This window comes from Nicotiana tomentosiformis, chromosome 3 (assembly GCF_000390325.3).
Source record: "Nicotiana tomentosiformis chromosome 3, ASM39032v3, whole genome shotgun sequence".
NCBI lineage: Eukaryota > Viridiplantae > Streptophyta > Magnoliopsida > Solanales > Solanaceae > Nicotiana > Nicotiana tomentosiformis.
This window is the reverse complement of record NC_090814.1, coordinates 77342352-77357821: the sequence shown is the minus strand read 5'-3', so window position 1 is coordinate 77357821 and position 15470 is coordinate 77342352. Positions and strand designations below refer to the sequence as shown.

Below are 15470 nucleotides of genomic sequence, written 5' to 3'. Positions count from 1 at the left end.
ACACTCCGAAGACTCTGCCAAGCACTTACCCATCCTTTCAATAGTCATCACGCAAGAGATAACCCACCGGCTGTACTCAAATCGACGCCTTACCTTGAACCCACCATAATCACAACAACTAGGCCACCAACCAGTCTTTCCAAGTTCGTGCTTACCAATCAAATATAACAACCCACCTCATACCACAAATGAATGAATGAATGAAAGATTTATTATTACATCCACTCCCAAGACTAGACAGCATATCGCGATGATAACCAAGCATTCATAGCCCTTGGTAATCCATCTGCAACATCACAAACCGTCAGCACATAGCAAATACCGAGTGCATAACATTCCATATGAACAAATTAGAAGAATCAAAATCGTATGTTTCAAGTTGAATTAAGGCCGTGCAATAAGGAAAGAAAAAAGGGAAATTTTTTTGAATGTCCTGTAGCCTCCCGAAGATAGGTATGGACGTCAACATACCGATCCGCAAGAATCTACTAAACACTTACTCATGACTCGTCGAACCTATGAACCTAGTGCTCTGATACCAACTTGTCACAACCGAAAATTCACTAGTCATGATGGCATATAACCCAACATGTTAGGTCAGCCAATTAACAGTTAACAAAATTCTAATAAAATAAAGGTGACCAACAAATGATATATCCGGATTCCATACAATATCCCAAGGACCGGTAGTATAAATTATGAGCTACTAAGATTGGATTATTGCAAAAAAAACTGATATGAAATAAATACAACTTATGTTTGAAATGTACATAAACAGAATTCAACTTTAAAACTACCCAGGGACAAGTGGTAGCAACATTTGGAAGGCACGAACATCCTCAGAGTCAGCTATTTTCATCCACCGCAGCTCCACTCCAAGATATGTATGCAAGATGCAGAAGTGTAGTATGAGTACAACTGACCCTATGTACTCAATACGTATCTTGATTAACCTCGATGAAGTAGTGATGAGGCTTTTTATTTAAAAAAAACTTACTGATATAACCTGTGCAGTAGACTAGAAATAAAACAATACTAGAACATAACAAAAATGAGTACAAGAAATAAATATGCGTAGCAGTAAATGATTACTAGAAGAAATCACGATTAATGTTCCTCAATATCACGACCAATCCTTTCCTTAGAGCGATAACCAAAAAACCACGGTAGTAAATCCACAATTTTCATAGTGTGAGAAATGACCCAAGATATCAAATCAAATGGCACAACAATACCCTTCGTGCATTTACCTCATCCCCGCCAAATATGCATATTACAGTACTAACCAGGTGAAAGAAATACCAAATAATGGTAATGACAAAGTAGAAAATATACAAGTAGCAATAATGAATAAGGCAGTACATATGGACCACGGTAACAGACTAGGTAGAAGGGATAGAAGTAATGATAGCAATTAGGAAAGAAGAACATAAATTTCATTAACTAACATGGTAGAAGGCATATATGCAGATATAACAAACAAGAGGGGAAGCATGATCTTTATGAGCTAACAAATAGAAGTCATGAATAGCTAACATGATAGAAAGCTTATATGAAAGTCCAACAAATGAGAGGCAGCATGGATGTAGATATGACAACAAGAAGGAAAGCATAATATTTGCAAGTTAAACAGATAGAAGGCATAGACAACAAAGCAATAATTGAGATAGAGGACAAACAGAGAACAACAACGACAAGTCACATAAAAAACATAGGTGCAATAGTAAGAGCTCAAGGTATAGTCATGAATGTATACAGAAGGAAAAGATATCACAACATAATGCATGTCCCTCGTCCTCTCCTACACAAAAACACTCGTCGTTCCATGAACACATGATAATATAAAAATATAATATTATAAATAAAATGGCACGGCATACTGCATTGATAAATATTTCTTGCACATACTACACTTGGCACAAAAAACTCTCTCCGTACTATTATAGTCTTTCAATCATAACGGTAACCTTCTACGCGCGACACTGTCACGCTCCACCCTATGGCGCCGTCGAACGGAGTCCAATTGGCGCGTACTGGTAACCAAATTAACCCACCTGTCATGACGATTCCACATAATGAAGGAAATACAAAAAAAAAAAAAAAAAAACCTACGCAACCAATATAACCACTGCCACCACAACTCAGACTACCAATGCCTTCCATCCTAGAGAATCGGTAATAGCGAGACAGACTACGCATAATGGGATCCCAGCGGTGATTTTTTAGGCCTCGGATTATTATGGAATTATGGCGGGTGATGAATGTAAGCTAACAATTGTAGGCGGATTATTGAAGCCTCGTCCCGAAATTGAAAGAATTAGATCAACCTTTAGAGAACTTTTTTAGATTAAGGGTTCCGCCAAGATTGGAGTGTACGATAACTACAATGTGTTTATTGATTTTACTAATGAAGATGATTTCAACTCTATATGGTTCAGAAGGGTGATTGAAATTTGAGGTCAACAAATATGGTTACAAAAATGGTCGCCGAATTTCAAACCGGATGAAGACATTTCTACTGTACCAGTATGGGTGCTTTTACATGGTATTCCATTCAATATGCATACACGGCATTATGTCAAATAAGTTATTAGCAATTTTGGGACTCATTTAGCTCGAGACGCTGCTACTTTTGGTAAACCTAGGCCAAGCATGGCTAAAATCAGAGTTGAAATAGATCTAACAAAAACCTCTACCAGATAGTGTTTGGGAAGGTTCGGAAAATGAGAACTCTCCTTTGAAAGGATACACACAAAAGATAGAGTATGAGAACATTCTGAAATATTGCAAACACTGTAGGAAACTTGGCCACAATATGATTTAGTGCAGAGTACTTGAAAAAAAAAGAGAATCACATAAACTACAATGGTGAACGACAATGAGATGAAGGAGACACAATTACAAGCAGGGGAAGGGAGTTGTAGAAGCAAGGAGGATGTTAGGAATGACAATGATAAAAAAGAAATAGTGATTTTTGAGTCACCGGGTGTTGTGGAAAAGAACACGACAAAGATTTTCAATCAAGAAATCAACATACAAAAGAATCATAACAAAACAAAAAAGATGAAAAATCAGGAGGTGCTCTATCATGTGCAGGCAGATGAGGTGATGGAGGAAAAAAGGGATCTGCCAGCGTTACAACAAAGAACTACAATTAGATTCAATAGGAAAAAGAAGAAGAAAACCAAAAGGAAAAGCATGCCCAAAAAAAGAGTAAAGTTAGTTACAAACCAGTCCTTTTCCAAAATAATTTTGGAGCAAAAACATATTTCAGAGAATACATATCTCCACAGAATTTCATAGCATCCAGCGTGCAAGGAAGCCAACAAAATAAAGAGAATGATGTTAGTACAAATAAGTCCAACAACAAGGTGGAGAATGGAATGGAAAAGAACAATGGGGACAAGGTGAGGACAGAAAGTATGAGCAGCAATAATACTGATCATATTCATAATATTGATGAAGACAAAGTCAATGATCAGAATTCGTCAACAAACAAAGAATACCAAGACAAGAGACAAGACGATTTGAATAAATATAGAATATCCACTAGTCTATCCTCAAGAGTCAAGAATGAACAAGCAATTCAGTTAGTGGTGGAGTTATTTGGTGATCAATAAGCAGGAATACCTACACAACCACCCGACAAAATTGAGAAACAAGTAGCACACCGTGAATCTGCAGATTCTTCCCAAACAGAAACTTTGAGCGGCACCAATATTGATGAATGTCAACAAACACAACATACAGGAAATGAAGACAAATAAGACAATACCCAAGAAATAAAAGGAGTATCTCAACAGGGAAGGAAAGGAAAGAAGACAAATGTTATCACATGATTAGTACAATGTTTTGGTATATAAGGGGGGTAAGATCCAAAAAGGCTATTCACAGACTTAAGCATCTTATCCACATCAACAAAATAATGTTTGCTGCTATTATTGAACCTTTTGTTGATATGAATAAGATTGAAGGCTATAGGAAATTTCTTGGCTTTCAATATTGCAAGGCAAATATAAATGGCAAGATCTGGTGCTTTTGGAGTTACTTTGATCAATTTGAGATAATTGCTAATGAAGAACAACAACTGAGTATCAACTTTAAAGAGACTGCAGAAGAGAAAGGAATTGTGATCACCACGGTATATGCTAAATGCACTTCTGTCGAGAGAAGAGATCATTGGAGCAATTTTGAATATTTGAATGATATCATTGATGGACCTTGGTGCGTGGGAGGAGTTTTCAATGTGATTATGGATTCAGATGAAAAATTTGGGGGTAGACCTCATAGAGCTCGTAGGAGATTTGACTTCATCAACACTATGGAGAATTGTGGGCTAGCTGATATTGGCTTTATTGGTTTAAAGTTCACATGGTGAAATAATAGAAGGCCAAAAAAAAGGATTTGAAAAAGACTTGATAGGGTATTGATCAATGATCAATGGGCTCAAATTTTCAATCTAATGTTGTCAAGCACTCTACTTATGAAATATCCCAATGAGCAGGTGGATAACATTAAGTACTTCAGATTTTTAAATTGTTGGACTGATCAACAGGGCTTTCATGAGGCGGTACAAGAAGTATGGGATATGAAGGTAGATGGGAATGCAATGTGGAGGCTTCAGAGCAAGTTGAATGCTTTAAGTAAGAGGTTTAGTAAGTGGTCCAGAGATATCATAGGTCATGTCAATGAGCAAGTTCCGACTTGGGAGGCTAAAATGCAGCTACTAGAAGATATTGATCAGGACAACAATACAGATCAAGGAAGAGAAGAACTCAATAAGGGACATGCTGAATATATTAAATGGCTTGGTATGCAAGAATCCCTATTGAGACAAAAAAACTAAGATAAGATGGTTTAAAGATGGTGACTGCAGTAGCAAGTATTTTCATAGTGTCCTAAGGGAAAAAAAGGAAGAAACTTCACTTATACAGAATCAAGAACTACCAGAATAGATGGATTTAGTGGGATGATAAAATTGCCCGTGCTGCAGTTAAGCATTTTAAATAGAGATTCAAAATGGTTCAAGATACTATGAATGATAGATTGTTGGATTGTATTCCCAGGATGGTAATGAGATTTTGAACATAATGCCTGATTATCTTCAGATTAGGGAAGCAATTTTCAGTTTGAGTGCTGACAGTAGTGCTAGACCTGATGGCTATAATGGTAATTTTTTTCAAAATTGTTCAGATATTATTAAAGAGGATGTGATTGCCTTTGTCTCTGATTTCTTCAAAGGAAAGAATCTGACCAAATTTTACACTCACACTTGTCTTGCCTTAATTCCTAAAGTGGAGTCTCCTACTTCTTTTTCTGATCTAAGGCTAATTAGCCTTAGTAATCTGACTAACAAAATCATTTCCAAAATTTTGTCTAGAAGACTTAACCCAATAATGGCCAAGCTACTTTCTGAGAACCAAAGTGGTTTTGTTACTGGTAGACTCATCACTGAAAATGTGATGCTTGCTTAAGAGATTATTCGTGGAATTTCCAAGATGAATTCTGGAGGTAATATTATTCTAAAACTTGACATGAAAAAGGCTTATGATAAGTTGTCATTGGAATTCCTAGTTCAAGTACTGAAGAATTTTGGCTTCTTAGAAGTGTGGACTAATCATGTTTTGAGATTAATATATAATGTATGGTACTCTGTTATCATAAATGGATCGAATGGATTTTTTACATCATCACATGGGCTCAAACAGGGAGATCCTCTTTCTCCTTCTCTTTTTATTTTGGAAGCTAAGGTTCTTTCTAGGTCTTTAAACAATTTACTTACTAACAAAAACTTTATTCCTTTTTCTATGAATTACAGGGGTCTACTTGTAAATCATTTATCATATGCATACGACATTGTCAGTTCCAGCAGTGGAAACAGGAAATCAGTCAAACTCATCATGAAATAATTGAGGGCATATGAAAAGGCTTCTGGGCAAAAAGTTAACAAAGACAAAAGCTTCTTCCTTACAGATACAAATACTTGTGCATATAGAATCAACAGGTTGAGGGAATGTACTGGCTTTATGGAGAAGAACTTACCTTTTACTTACTTGGTGTGTCCTATATATGTGGGAAGGAAGAATATATCTGACTTTGATAACATGGTTAACAAAGTAGTCAAGAGACTCAGCGGATGGCTAGGCAGGATGCTAACTTATGGAGGCAGAGTTGTGCTAATTAAAAGTGTGTTGTAGTCTATTACTACCTATACTCTTAGTGAAATCAACCCCCCAAAAACCACTTTGGACTTATTAGAAAGACATTTTGCCAGGTTTTATTGGGGAACCAATGGGGACAAGGAAAATATCACTGGAGCTCTTGGAAGAACCTATGTCTTCCAAAAGATGAAGGTGGTATAGGTATTAGAAGCATGGAAGATATAACCTCTACCTTAGCAATTAAGAGATGGTGGAGATTGAGAACTCAAGATTCTCGGCAGATTTTATGCAAGCAAAATATTGTCAAAATGTACATCCAATAGCTAAGATTGGAACTTTAAATTGCTCACAAGCATGGAGACATCTTATGAAGCTAAGGGATAAAGCTGAGACGAATATGATATGGAAAATTAATAGAGGAGATTGTAGTTTTTGGTGGGATAACTGGTCTGAGAGTGGTACTCTAGCCAGACTAGAAGTTGCAAGGTCAAAGTGAAGGATTACATTAGGAATGGAGCATGGAATCTGGACGAATTGAGAAGCATGATGCCGGAACAACTAGTACAACAAATTACCAACATTGGCATAGGACAATTTAATCAAGAGGACTATGCAATCTGGAATGCAACTGAAGATGGACAGTTCACTAACAAGTCTACTTGGCAAAGCATTAGAGCCTCTAAAAAGAAATCTCTTGAACTAAGCAAGGTATGGCATAATTCTAATCCTTTTAAAATGTCTTTCTTGATCTGGAGGTTGTATAAAAAAGAAATTACCTTTTGATGAGATAATAGGAAAATTTGATAATGTGTATGAAATGGCATGGCATCACCCTTTGTTCTTTACACTTTTCCTCACCAAGCACATGTAAATCAATAACAAGCAAGGTAGGAAGCATGAATAACATTAAGGAGAGTGTTTAAGTGAATATTCCAACTGAACATCAATCACATCTTTCAAGCCAATAACAATTCAATAAACCTTAAGAACCTTATTGCTCAAGTATTTCAACAAGTCTCAACAATCATCTTCAACTCAAGTATAGAATCCAATATCTCAATAATAACGGTCGTGGCGATGTATTAGTGATTAAGCATAACGATGACAGAATTTAACACATCAATAGTTTCACAAAAATCCATCAAATTTTAATAGAGTTTTAATAAGCTAAATCTTGGTTTCTAGCATTTAATTTTATATTTTCTTTTGTAATGTAGAAGTCAAGTAAGACATGAAATAAGAAGGTAACGTAATTCTACAAGGCACAATTAATCGTATAATTTACCCCCGAGCATGATTAACACACGCATATACATATACGCTCGTCACCTAATATTTGCATCACCCACGCATGTAGCAAACAATGGAAATTAGTAGTAAAAACTCTCCCAACAAAGTTAAGCAAGACACTTACCTCGAACATGCCGAATTGGTACGCTAGAAATGCCAACCCGCTCAAATCATCCTCTGAACGGATCGAAACTAGCCAAAACAAACTAAAAATCATCAAATAATGGAATATAAAGTATCCCAATCGATAAAGGTCTAATCTTTATTCCGACAACACCGGGCTCGCACCTTAAAACCCGACAACACTCACAAAATCAGACAAACCATTTAATTACAAGTTCAACCATACTAATATCACTTAATTCCGACTCCGAATTGATGTTCAAAACTCAAAGAATTACTTTAGAAACGTTTAGACGAAAACCCTCAATTTCTCTTTTGAGTTTTAGAAATCATTTCTGTGTTTTAAGACCTCGAATAATTCCATTTGGACTTCCTCAATTTACATGCGCAGTCCATGTCTTTTTTTGAAATTTTTTATAAAACAATTTGAATAAAATATGAATTTTAGCTTTAAAAATAATTTGAGTTGACTACGTTAACACTTTGTGTAAACAAACCCAAATCAATATTTTGACGATCCCAGTGGGTCCGTATCGTGATTTGGGACTTGAGCATATGCCCGAAATTAAATTCAGAAGTTCCTAACTTGATTTAACCTGATTTGTTGAAAATTAGTAATTTGAAGTTCAAATTAGTAATTTGAAGGTTTAAAGAATTTCTAAGTTTGACCGTAGGTTAACGTTGTTGCAACCGAGTTTTGATTTCGTTTCTGGAATTTGGAATAGGTTTATTCCACTATTTATGACATGTCTATTAAATTTGGTATAAAATGGAGTTGATTTGACATGATTCGGACTTCTGATTGTAAATTTTAAAGTTCTTAAGTTTCTTTGAAAATTTTCATATATTTTGATGTTTGATTCGTAGTTCTAGGTGTTATTTTGGTGTTTCGATCATACGGGCGAGTTCGTATGATGTTTGGTTTGGAGCCCGAGGGGCTCAGGTGAGTTTCGGATAGGCTACAGAGTGATTTTAAACTTTGAAGGATTGCTGCTTTTAGAGATCGTTTATGTCTGGTGACTTATTCTTTGCGATCGCGAAGGGTAACATGGGCTGGGGTGGGATTTCCATATGCAAACACGAGGTTCAGGTCGTGAACACGAACCAAGGGTCGCGAACGCGAAGGCTAGGGGAGGGCCATCGTGAATGCGTATAGCATCTCGCGAACGCGAAGGCAAATTGGGTCGTAGCTCTTCGCGATCGTGTCAGGTCCTTCGCGAACATGATGAAGAGCTGGCACCAGTAATTTAAAATACCCCAAACACAAGATTTTCTTCATTTTTCACCATCTTCATATTTGAGCTAGGCCTACAAGCGATTTTGAAGAGGAATTTCATCCCTACTTCATAGGTTAATATATTTTAACTCGTTTTCTTCCATTTTCATCAACACCCATTAATTTCTAGCATTGAATCTATGCTTGTTCATGGTAGAAATTAGGGATTTAGGTAGAAATTGGAGATTTTGAGAAATTGAGATTTAGACCGTCCGATTTCAAAAACTAATCACATAATCGGGCTCGGGGGTGAATGGGTAATTGGGTTTTGGTCCGAATCTCGGATTTTGCCAAGCGAGCCCGGGGTTGCATTTTGTTGACTTTTTCCAAAATCATTAAAGATTGAATCTTTTTCACTCATGGGTAGTTTCTAAAGCTTTATTTTGAATTGTTTGAACTATATTTGGTTAGATTCGATTGGTTTGGAGGCGAATTTTAGAGGAAAGACCCCGGTTGATCTTTGACTTGATTGTGGAGAGAAATAAGTGTTATGGTTAACCTTAACTTGACGGATTAGGACTTGTTAGTCTATTTACTATGTGTTTGATGTGTGGGGACAATGTATATGTGAGGTGACGAGTACTTATGCATTGTTGTTGGGTTAAAGCATGCGGGTGAAACTTATTTCCTTGTGTTTTATTGCATTGTTAATTATGATATCCATGCTTAGCTTAGGTTATTACTTCTTTGATTATTCCTTTTGTAATTATTGCTTATTTCAAAAACTTTGAGTATTTTGGGAAGTTAAGGTTTGGTATCTTGCCATCATATTTGATGTTAATACATTCTCCGCATTAATTATTTTCAAAATTCATATTATCTTTATTACATGGTGAGGAAGAGTATAAAAGCACAAAGGGTGATGCCGTGTCATTACATTTATCTCAGTTGTAGATTATTACATAGTGAGGAAGAGTGTAAAAGTACGAAGGCTGATGTCATGCCATTTATCTCATTTATTCATTATTATATGGTGAGGAGGAGTGTAAAAGTACAAAGGGTGATGTCAATCCATTCATATCATTTATTCATTGTTACATGGTGAGGATGAGAGTAAAAGCATGAAGGGTGATGTCGTGCCATTTCACTTTACTTATATCATCATTTGAAGGTAAGGACGAGAGTAAAAGCACAAAGGGTGATGCCATGCTATTTTCATATTATTGGTTTATCTGATTTGATTCATTGATGATTTATTTGGCTATTACGCGATTTCATACAAGTCGTAGTTGTTATATTTTTTCCCTTTTGCATGTCCCCTCCCAGTTTGTACGTTATTATTCTCTGTTATTATTACTTAACTTGTACAAGTTTATTTATATAGGTGTCTTGTCATAGCCTCGTCACTACCTCGTCGAGGTTAGGCTCGACACTTACAGAGTATATTGGGTCGGTTGTACTCATACTATACTTCTGCATTTCTTGTGCAGATACTGGTATTGGTCCCAGCAGTGTGTGAGGTGCGTCAGCTCAGATCATTGAATATGAAGACTTGAGGTAGATCTGCCGGCGTCCGCAAAACTTGAAGTCCCCTTCCTCTTCCCACTTCTACTGTTCATTTCCTTCAAAATATTTGTATTTATTCCAGACTTTGTTTGTAGACTTCTAGTTGCTCGTGTACTCGTGAGTCCGGATCTTTGGGAGTAGATATTATTACGTGACTTATGTTACTACGTGTTGGTTTGATTTTTAATTTCTCGTTGTATACCATAATTGCGATTTAACTGTTTAAAATTGGCTATTTAATTATCTCGCATCGGCTTGACTAGTAGATGGATGTTAGGCGCCATCACGACCCCGAATTTTGGGATTTTGGGTTGAGACAAGTTAGTATTAGAGCACTAGGTTGCCTAGGTATCATGAGTCATGAGCAAGCTTAGTAGAGTCTGGAGGTTAGGTCCATGTCCCCCTCTAGCTTTGTACTTTTTTGGTATATATTGACATGGTAGGGTTCAAGCCAAACCCCCCATAACCAAAGGCACCCTGTCGGAGGTTAATGGCTTAATAAATAAATAAAGAATAGCACGGTATCACCCTTCGTACTTTTACTCTCATCCTCATATGGTAATGTAAATAATATCATTATGATATAAATGAAATGGCATGACATCACCCTTCGTACTTTTACACTCATCATCACATGATAATGTAAATGAAAAAGCACGGCATCACCCTTCGTCCTTTCACTCTCATTCTCGCATGCTAATGTAAATGCAATGGCACGGCATCACACTTCGTGCTTTACACTCTTCCTCACATGATAATGTGTATGAAATGGCACGGCATAACCCTTTGTGATTTACACTCCTCCTCACCAAGCACATGTATATCATTAACAAGCAAGGTAGGAAGCATGAATAACATCAAGGAGAGTGTTTAAGCGAATATTCCAAATGAACATCAATCACATCTTTCAAGCCAATAAAAAATCAATAAACCTCAAGTACCTTATTGTTCAAGTATTTCAACAAGTCTAAGAATCATATTCAACTCAAGTATAGAATCCAATATCTCATTAATAACGGTCGTAGCGAAGTATTAATGATTAAGCATAACAATGACAAAATTTAACACATCAATAGTTTCACAAAAATCCATCAAATTTTAGTCAAGTTTTAATAAGCTAAATCTTGGTTTCTAGCATTTAATTTTATAAATTTTTTTGTAATGTAGAAATCAAGACATGAAACAAGAAGGTAACGCAATTCTACAAGGCACAATTATAAAACTAATCATATAATCGGGCTCGGGGGTGAATGGATAATTAGGTTTTGGTCCGAATCTCGAGTTTTGCCAAGCGGGCCCGAGGTTCACTTTTGTTGACTTTTTCCAAAATCATGAAAGATTGAATTTTTTTCACTCATGGGTTCTTTCTAAAGCTTATTTTGAATTGTTTGAACTATATTTGGTTAGATTCGAATGGTTTGGAGGACAATTTTAGAGGAAAGACCCCGGTTGAGCTTTGATTTGATTGTGGAGCGAGGTAAGCGTTATGGTTAACCTTGACTTGAGGGATTAGGACTTGTTAGTCTATTTACTACGTGTTTAATGTGTGGGGACAACGTATATGTGAGGTGATGAGTATTTATGCGTTGTTGTTGGGTTAAAGCATGTGAGTGGAACTTGTTTCCTTGTGTTTTATTGCATTGTTAATTATGATATCCATGCTTCGCTTAGGTTATTACTTCTTTGATTATTCCTTTCGTAATTACTGCTTATTTCATAATTTTTGAGTATTTTGGGAAGTTGAAGTTTGGTATTTGGCATCATATTTGACGTTAATACATTCTCCGCATTAATTATTTTCAGAATTCATATTATCTTCATTACATGGAGAGGAAGAGTGTAAAAGTACGAAGAGTGATGTCGTCCCATTGCATTTATCTCATTTGTTGATTATTACATAGTGAAGAAGAGAGTTAAAGCACGAAGGCTGATGTCATGCCATTTATCTCATTTTTTCATTATTATATGGTGAGGAAGAGAGTAAAAGTACAAAGGGTGATATCGATCCATTCATATCAGTTATTCGTTGTCACATGGTGAGGATGAGAGTAAAAGCACGAAGGGTGATGCCGTGCCATTTCACTTTACTTATATCACCATTTCATGGTAAGGACGAGAGTAAATGCACGAAGGGTGATGCCATGCTATTTTCATATCATTGGTTTATCTGATTTGATTGGTTGATGATTTATTTGGCTATTACGTGATTTCATACCTGTCGTAGTTGCTATATTTTTTCCCTTTTACATGTCCCCTCCCAGTTTGTATGTTATTATTCTCTGTTATTGTTACTTCTTCATATTCACTTGTACAGGTTTATTTACGTAGGTGTCTTGTCATAGCCTCGTCACTACCTCATCGAGGTTAGGCTCGACACTTACAGAGTACATTGGGTCGGTTATACTCATACTACACTTCTGCATTTCTTGTGCAGATACTGGTATTGGTCCCAGTGGTGTGTGAGGTGCGTCAGCTCGGATCATTGCATATGAAGACTTGAGGTAGATCTGCCGGCGTTCGCAAAACTTGAAGTCCCCGAAGTTGGGATTCTGGGTCTAGACAAGTTAGTATTAGAGAACTAGATTTCCTAGGTCTCACGAGTCACGAGCAAGCTTAGTAGAGTCTGGAGAATTGGTACGAAAATGTCTGTACTAGTATCTTCCAGAGGCTAAGGAGTTTTAGAAAATATTTCACTTCTTTCCTTCTCTATTGTGCAATTTTATTCTATCATTGATGATTGAACTATTCTATTCTTGTTCTCTCGCAGATGGCGAGAACACACACAGCATCTGCAAATAGACAGGAGCCGGAGCCCCCTGTGGCAGCTACTATCAGTGGCAGAGGCCGAGACAGAGGTAGAGCTCCGCCTAGATATCAAGTAGCAACACCCTCAGTGGAACCTCAAATTGATCATAAGGAGGATGTCCCAGCTCAGATGGTACTTGTCGGACCAGCTCAGGTCCCGGAGGGGTTCACAGCCACTCCAGTGCTTCAAGACACTCTAGTTCGCTTGGTGGGCATTATGGAGAGTATGGCCCAGACAGGTGCATTTCTAGTGGCACCAGCCGTCTCTCGGGCTGGGGGAGGAGCACAGACTCCCGCTACTCATCCCCCGGAGTAGGTGGCTCCCCTATATCAGACTCCACCAGCCCAGCCTATTGGGGTAGTTCAACCGGTTGTTGCGGCACAGGCTGGGGATAGGCCCGCTATGTCTTCTGAGGCTTTGTTGAGGCTGGATAGGTTTACCAAGATCTTTCATATTCATTTCAGTGATGCACCTTTAGAGGGCCCATATGATTACTTTGATCGCTGCTACGAGGTGTTGCACAACATGGGTATTGTTGAGACCAATAGGGTCGACTTTGCAGTGTTTTAGAAGACTGGATCTGCCAAAAAATAGTGGAGAGATTATATGTTGGCAAGACCAGCTAGTTCAGCTCCACTTACCTAGGATCCTTTTTCACAGCTATTTTTAGAGAGTTCATTCCTTTTACTCTGAGAGAGGATTACCGCAGGCAGTTTGAGCGTCTTCAGTAGGGTAGCATGACTATTACCCAGTATGAGACTCCATTTGTGGACTTAGCTCACCACGTCATTATCTTGCTCCCTACTAAGAGGCAGAGAGTGAGGAGATTCATTGATGGGATCATTTTTACTAGCAGGCTACAGATGGCCAAGGAGACCGGAGATAATATTTCCTTACAGAGAGTCGTGAAGTCATTTGCATACGTTATTTCAAAAGCATACAACTATAGTTGAAACCATTGGGACATACAACACCTTATAATTCTCATTTAGGAAAACAACCACATTTCATGTTCATATTATCACTTCGTTAGTACTTTCAACTACTTACAACATCATTACTTCATTGGCTCCCTTGGCCATACATATTATTCTTCATTCATGGCGCAATGGCCGTATTTCATATTCCACACTTTCATATCTTTCCTTTCATAGATCGACATCATAAATATCAACATATAAGAATATTCTTGAAGTACCTTTCCCCAAAAGGGCAATACACAATTTCAACTCATAAATATGTAAAGGCTTAAAACACATTGGAAATACTTACAAAGCATAGCATTAGTTAAAGCAGCCATATTGGGGCATGACTTGAGGACATAAGCTTTTAGGCCAACCTATTTTCAAAATCAATTTGGAACAGGTGAATCAAGGGTTCATAACCTTTCTCACATCATTTCATTTCATTGGCACTAGTGGCCACAATTATAAAATCATTCTTGGCACGTCGGCCGTATTTAGTAATTCATGCTCACCTTTTTCACTTTTAAACATCATCATCATCATCAATAACAAGGCATTTCAAATCAAGGTTTTTAGTACGCATGTGAGCAATTAAGAGTCTTAGGCACATAGAGATGTTTCACAAAATTTGGCATAATAGCCTTCGTTTGAACTTGACTTGAAGTCGAAACATTTTAATGCACATCCCATACTTTCAGCACATTTTCAAATGATAACATAACATGATAAAAGCATTTGGGATACACAGTGAACATATATCTTTTAACACAAGCTTATTCGGAATAGCCAATTTTATAATGAACAACTCGGGACTAACATAAATTACATGAATACCGTGGGATTCAATTCTAAGAGAGGAGTTTAGCCAACATACCTCAAATTCATCCCTTAATGATACTACAATGATCAACTACACTAAGAAACTTCAATATACTAACAACATCCAATGGGGCCAATATTAGTAACAAATTCCATAATTTAGGCCATTTAGGCACTTTATCATACACCTACTAGGCATGAATCTCTAAATCTCTTAACCAAAGAATTAGTTCATCCAACTACTACCATTTACCAACAATTTATCCCACCATCATTCTTAAACAATTCATAACTTCCAACATCACATACATGACCATCCATCCACACCCAACCAACAAAATTCCATCAAATAATCACCTTTTAATCTCTACAGTATTTATGTATTTAAATTGGGAACTTATGGCTTCCAATCACCATATCATAAATTCCAATACTTAATTCACACTCATATTCCCATAATATATCCATATATGTAAGTCTAAGGGTGTAGGATTACCTTTTTGAAAAAATCTTGCAAAACCCTC

The 15470-nt window shown here is 37.0% G+C and overlaps 1 protein-coding gene across 1 annotated transcript; it reads left to right on the top strand.

The window, feature by feature from the left end:
• The first annotated feature begins 2865 nt into the window (after nucleotides 1-2865).
• On the top strand, nucleotides 2866-3620 carry LOC138908046 (uncharacterized). The gene is made up of 2 exons (XM_070198682.1): nucleotides 2866-3218; nucleotides 3275-3620. The coding sequence occupies exons 1-2, from the start codon at nucleotides 2866-2868 to the stop codon at nucleotides 3618-3620; spliced, it is 699 nt and encodes a 232-aa protein (XP_070054783.1).
• The last annotated feature ends 11850 nt before the right edge of the window (nucleotides 3621-15470 follow it).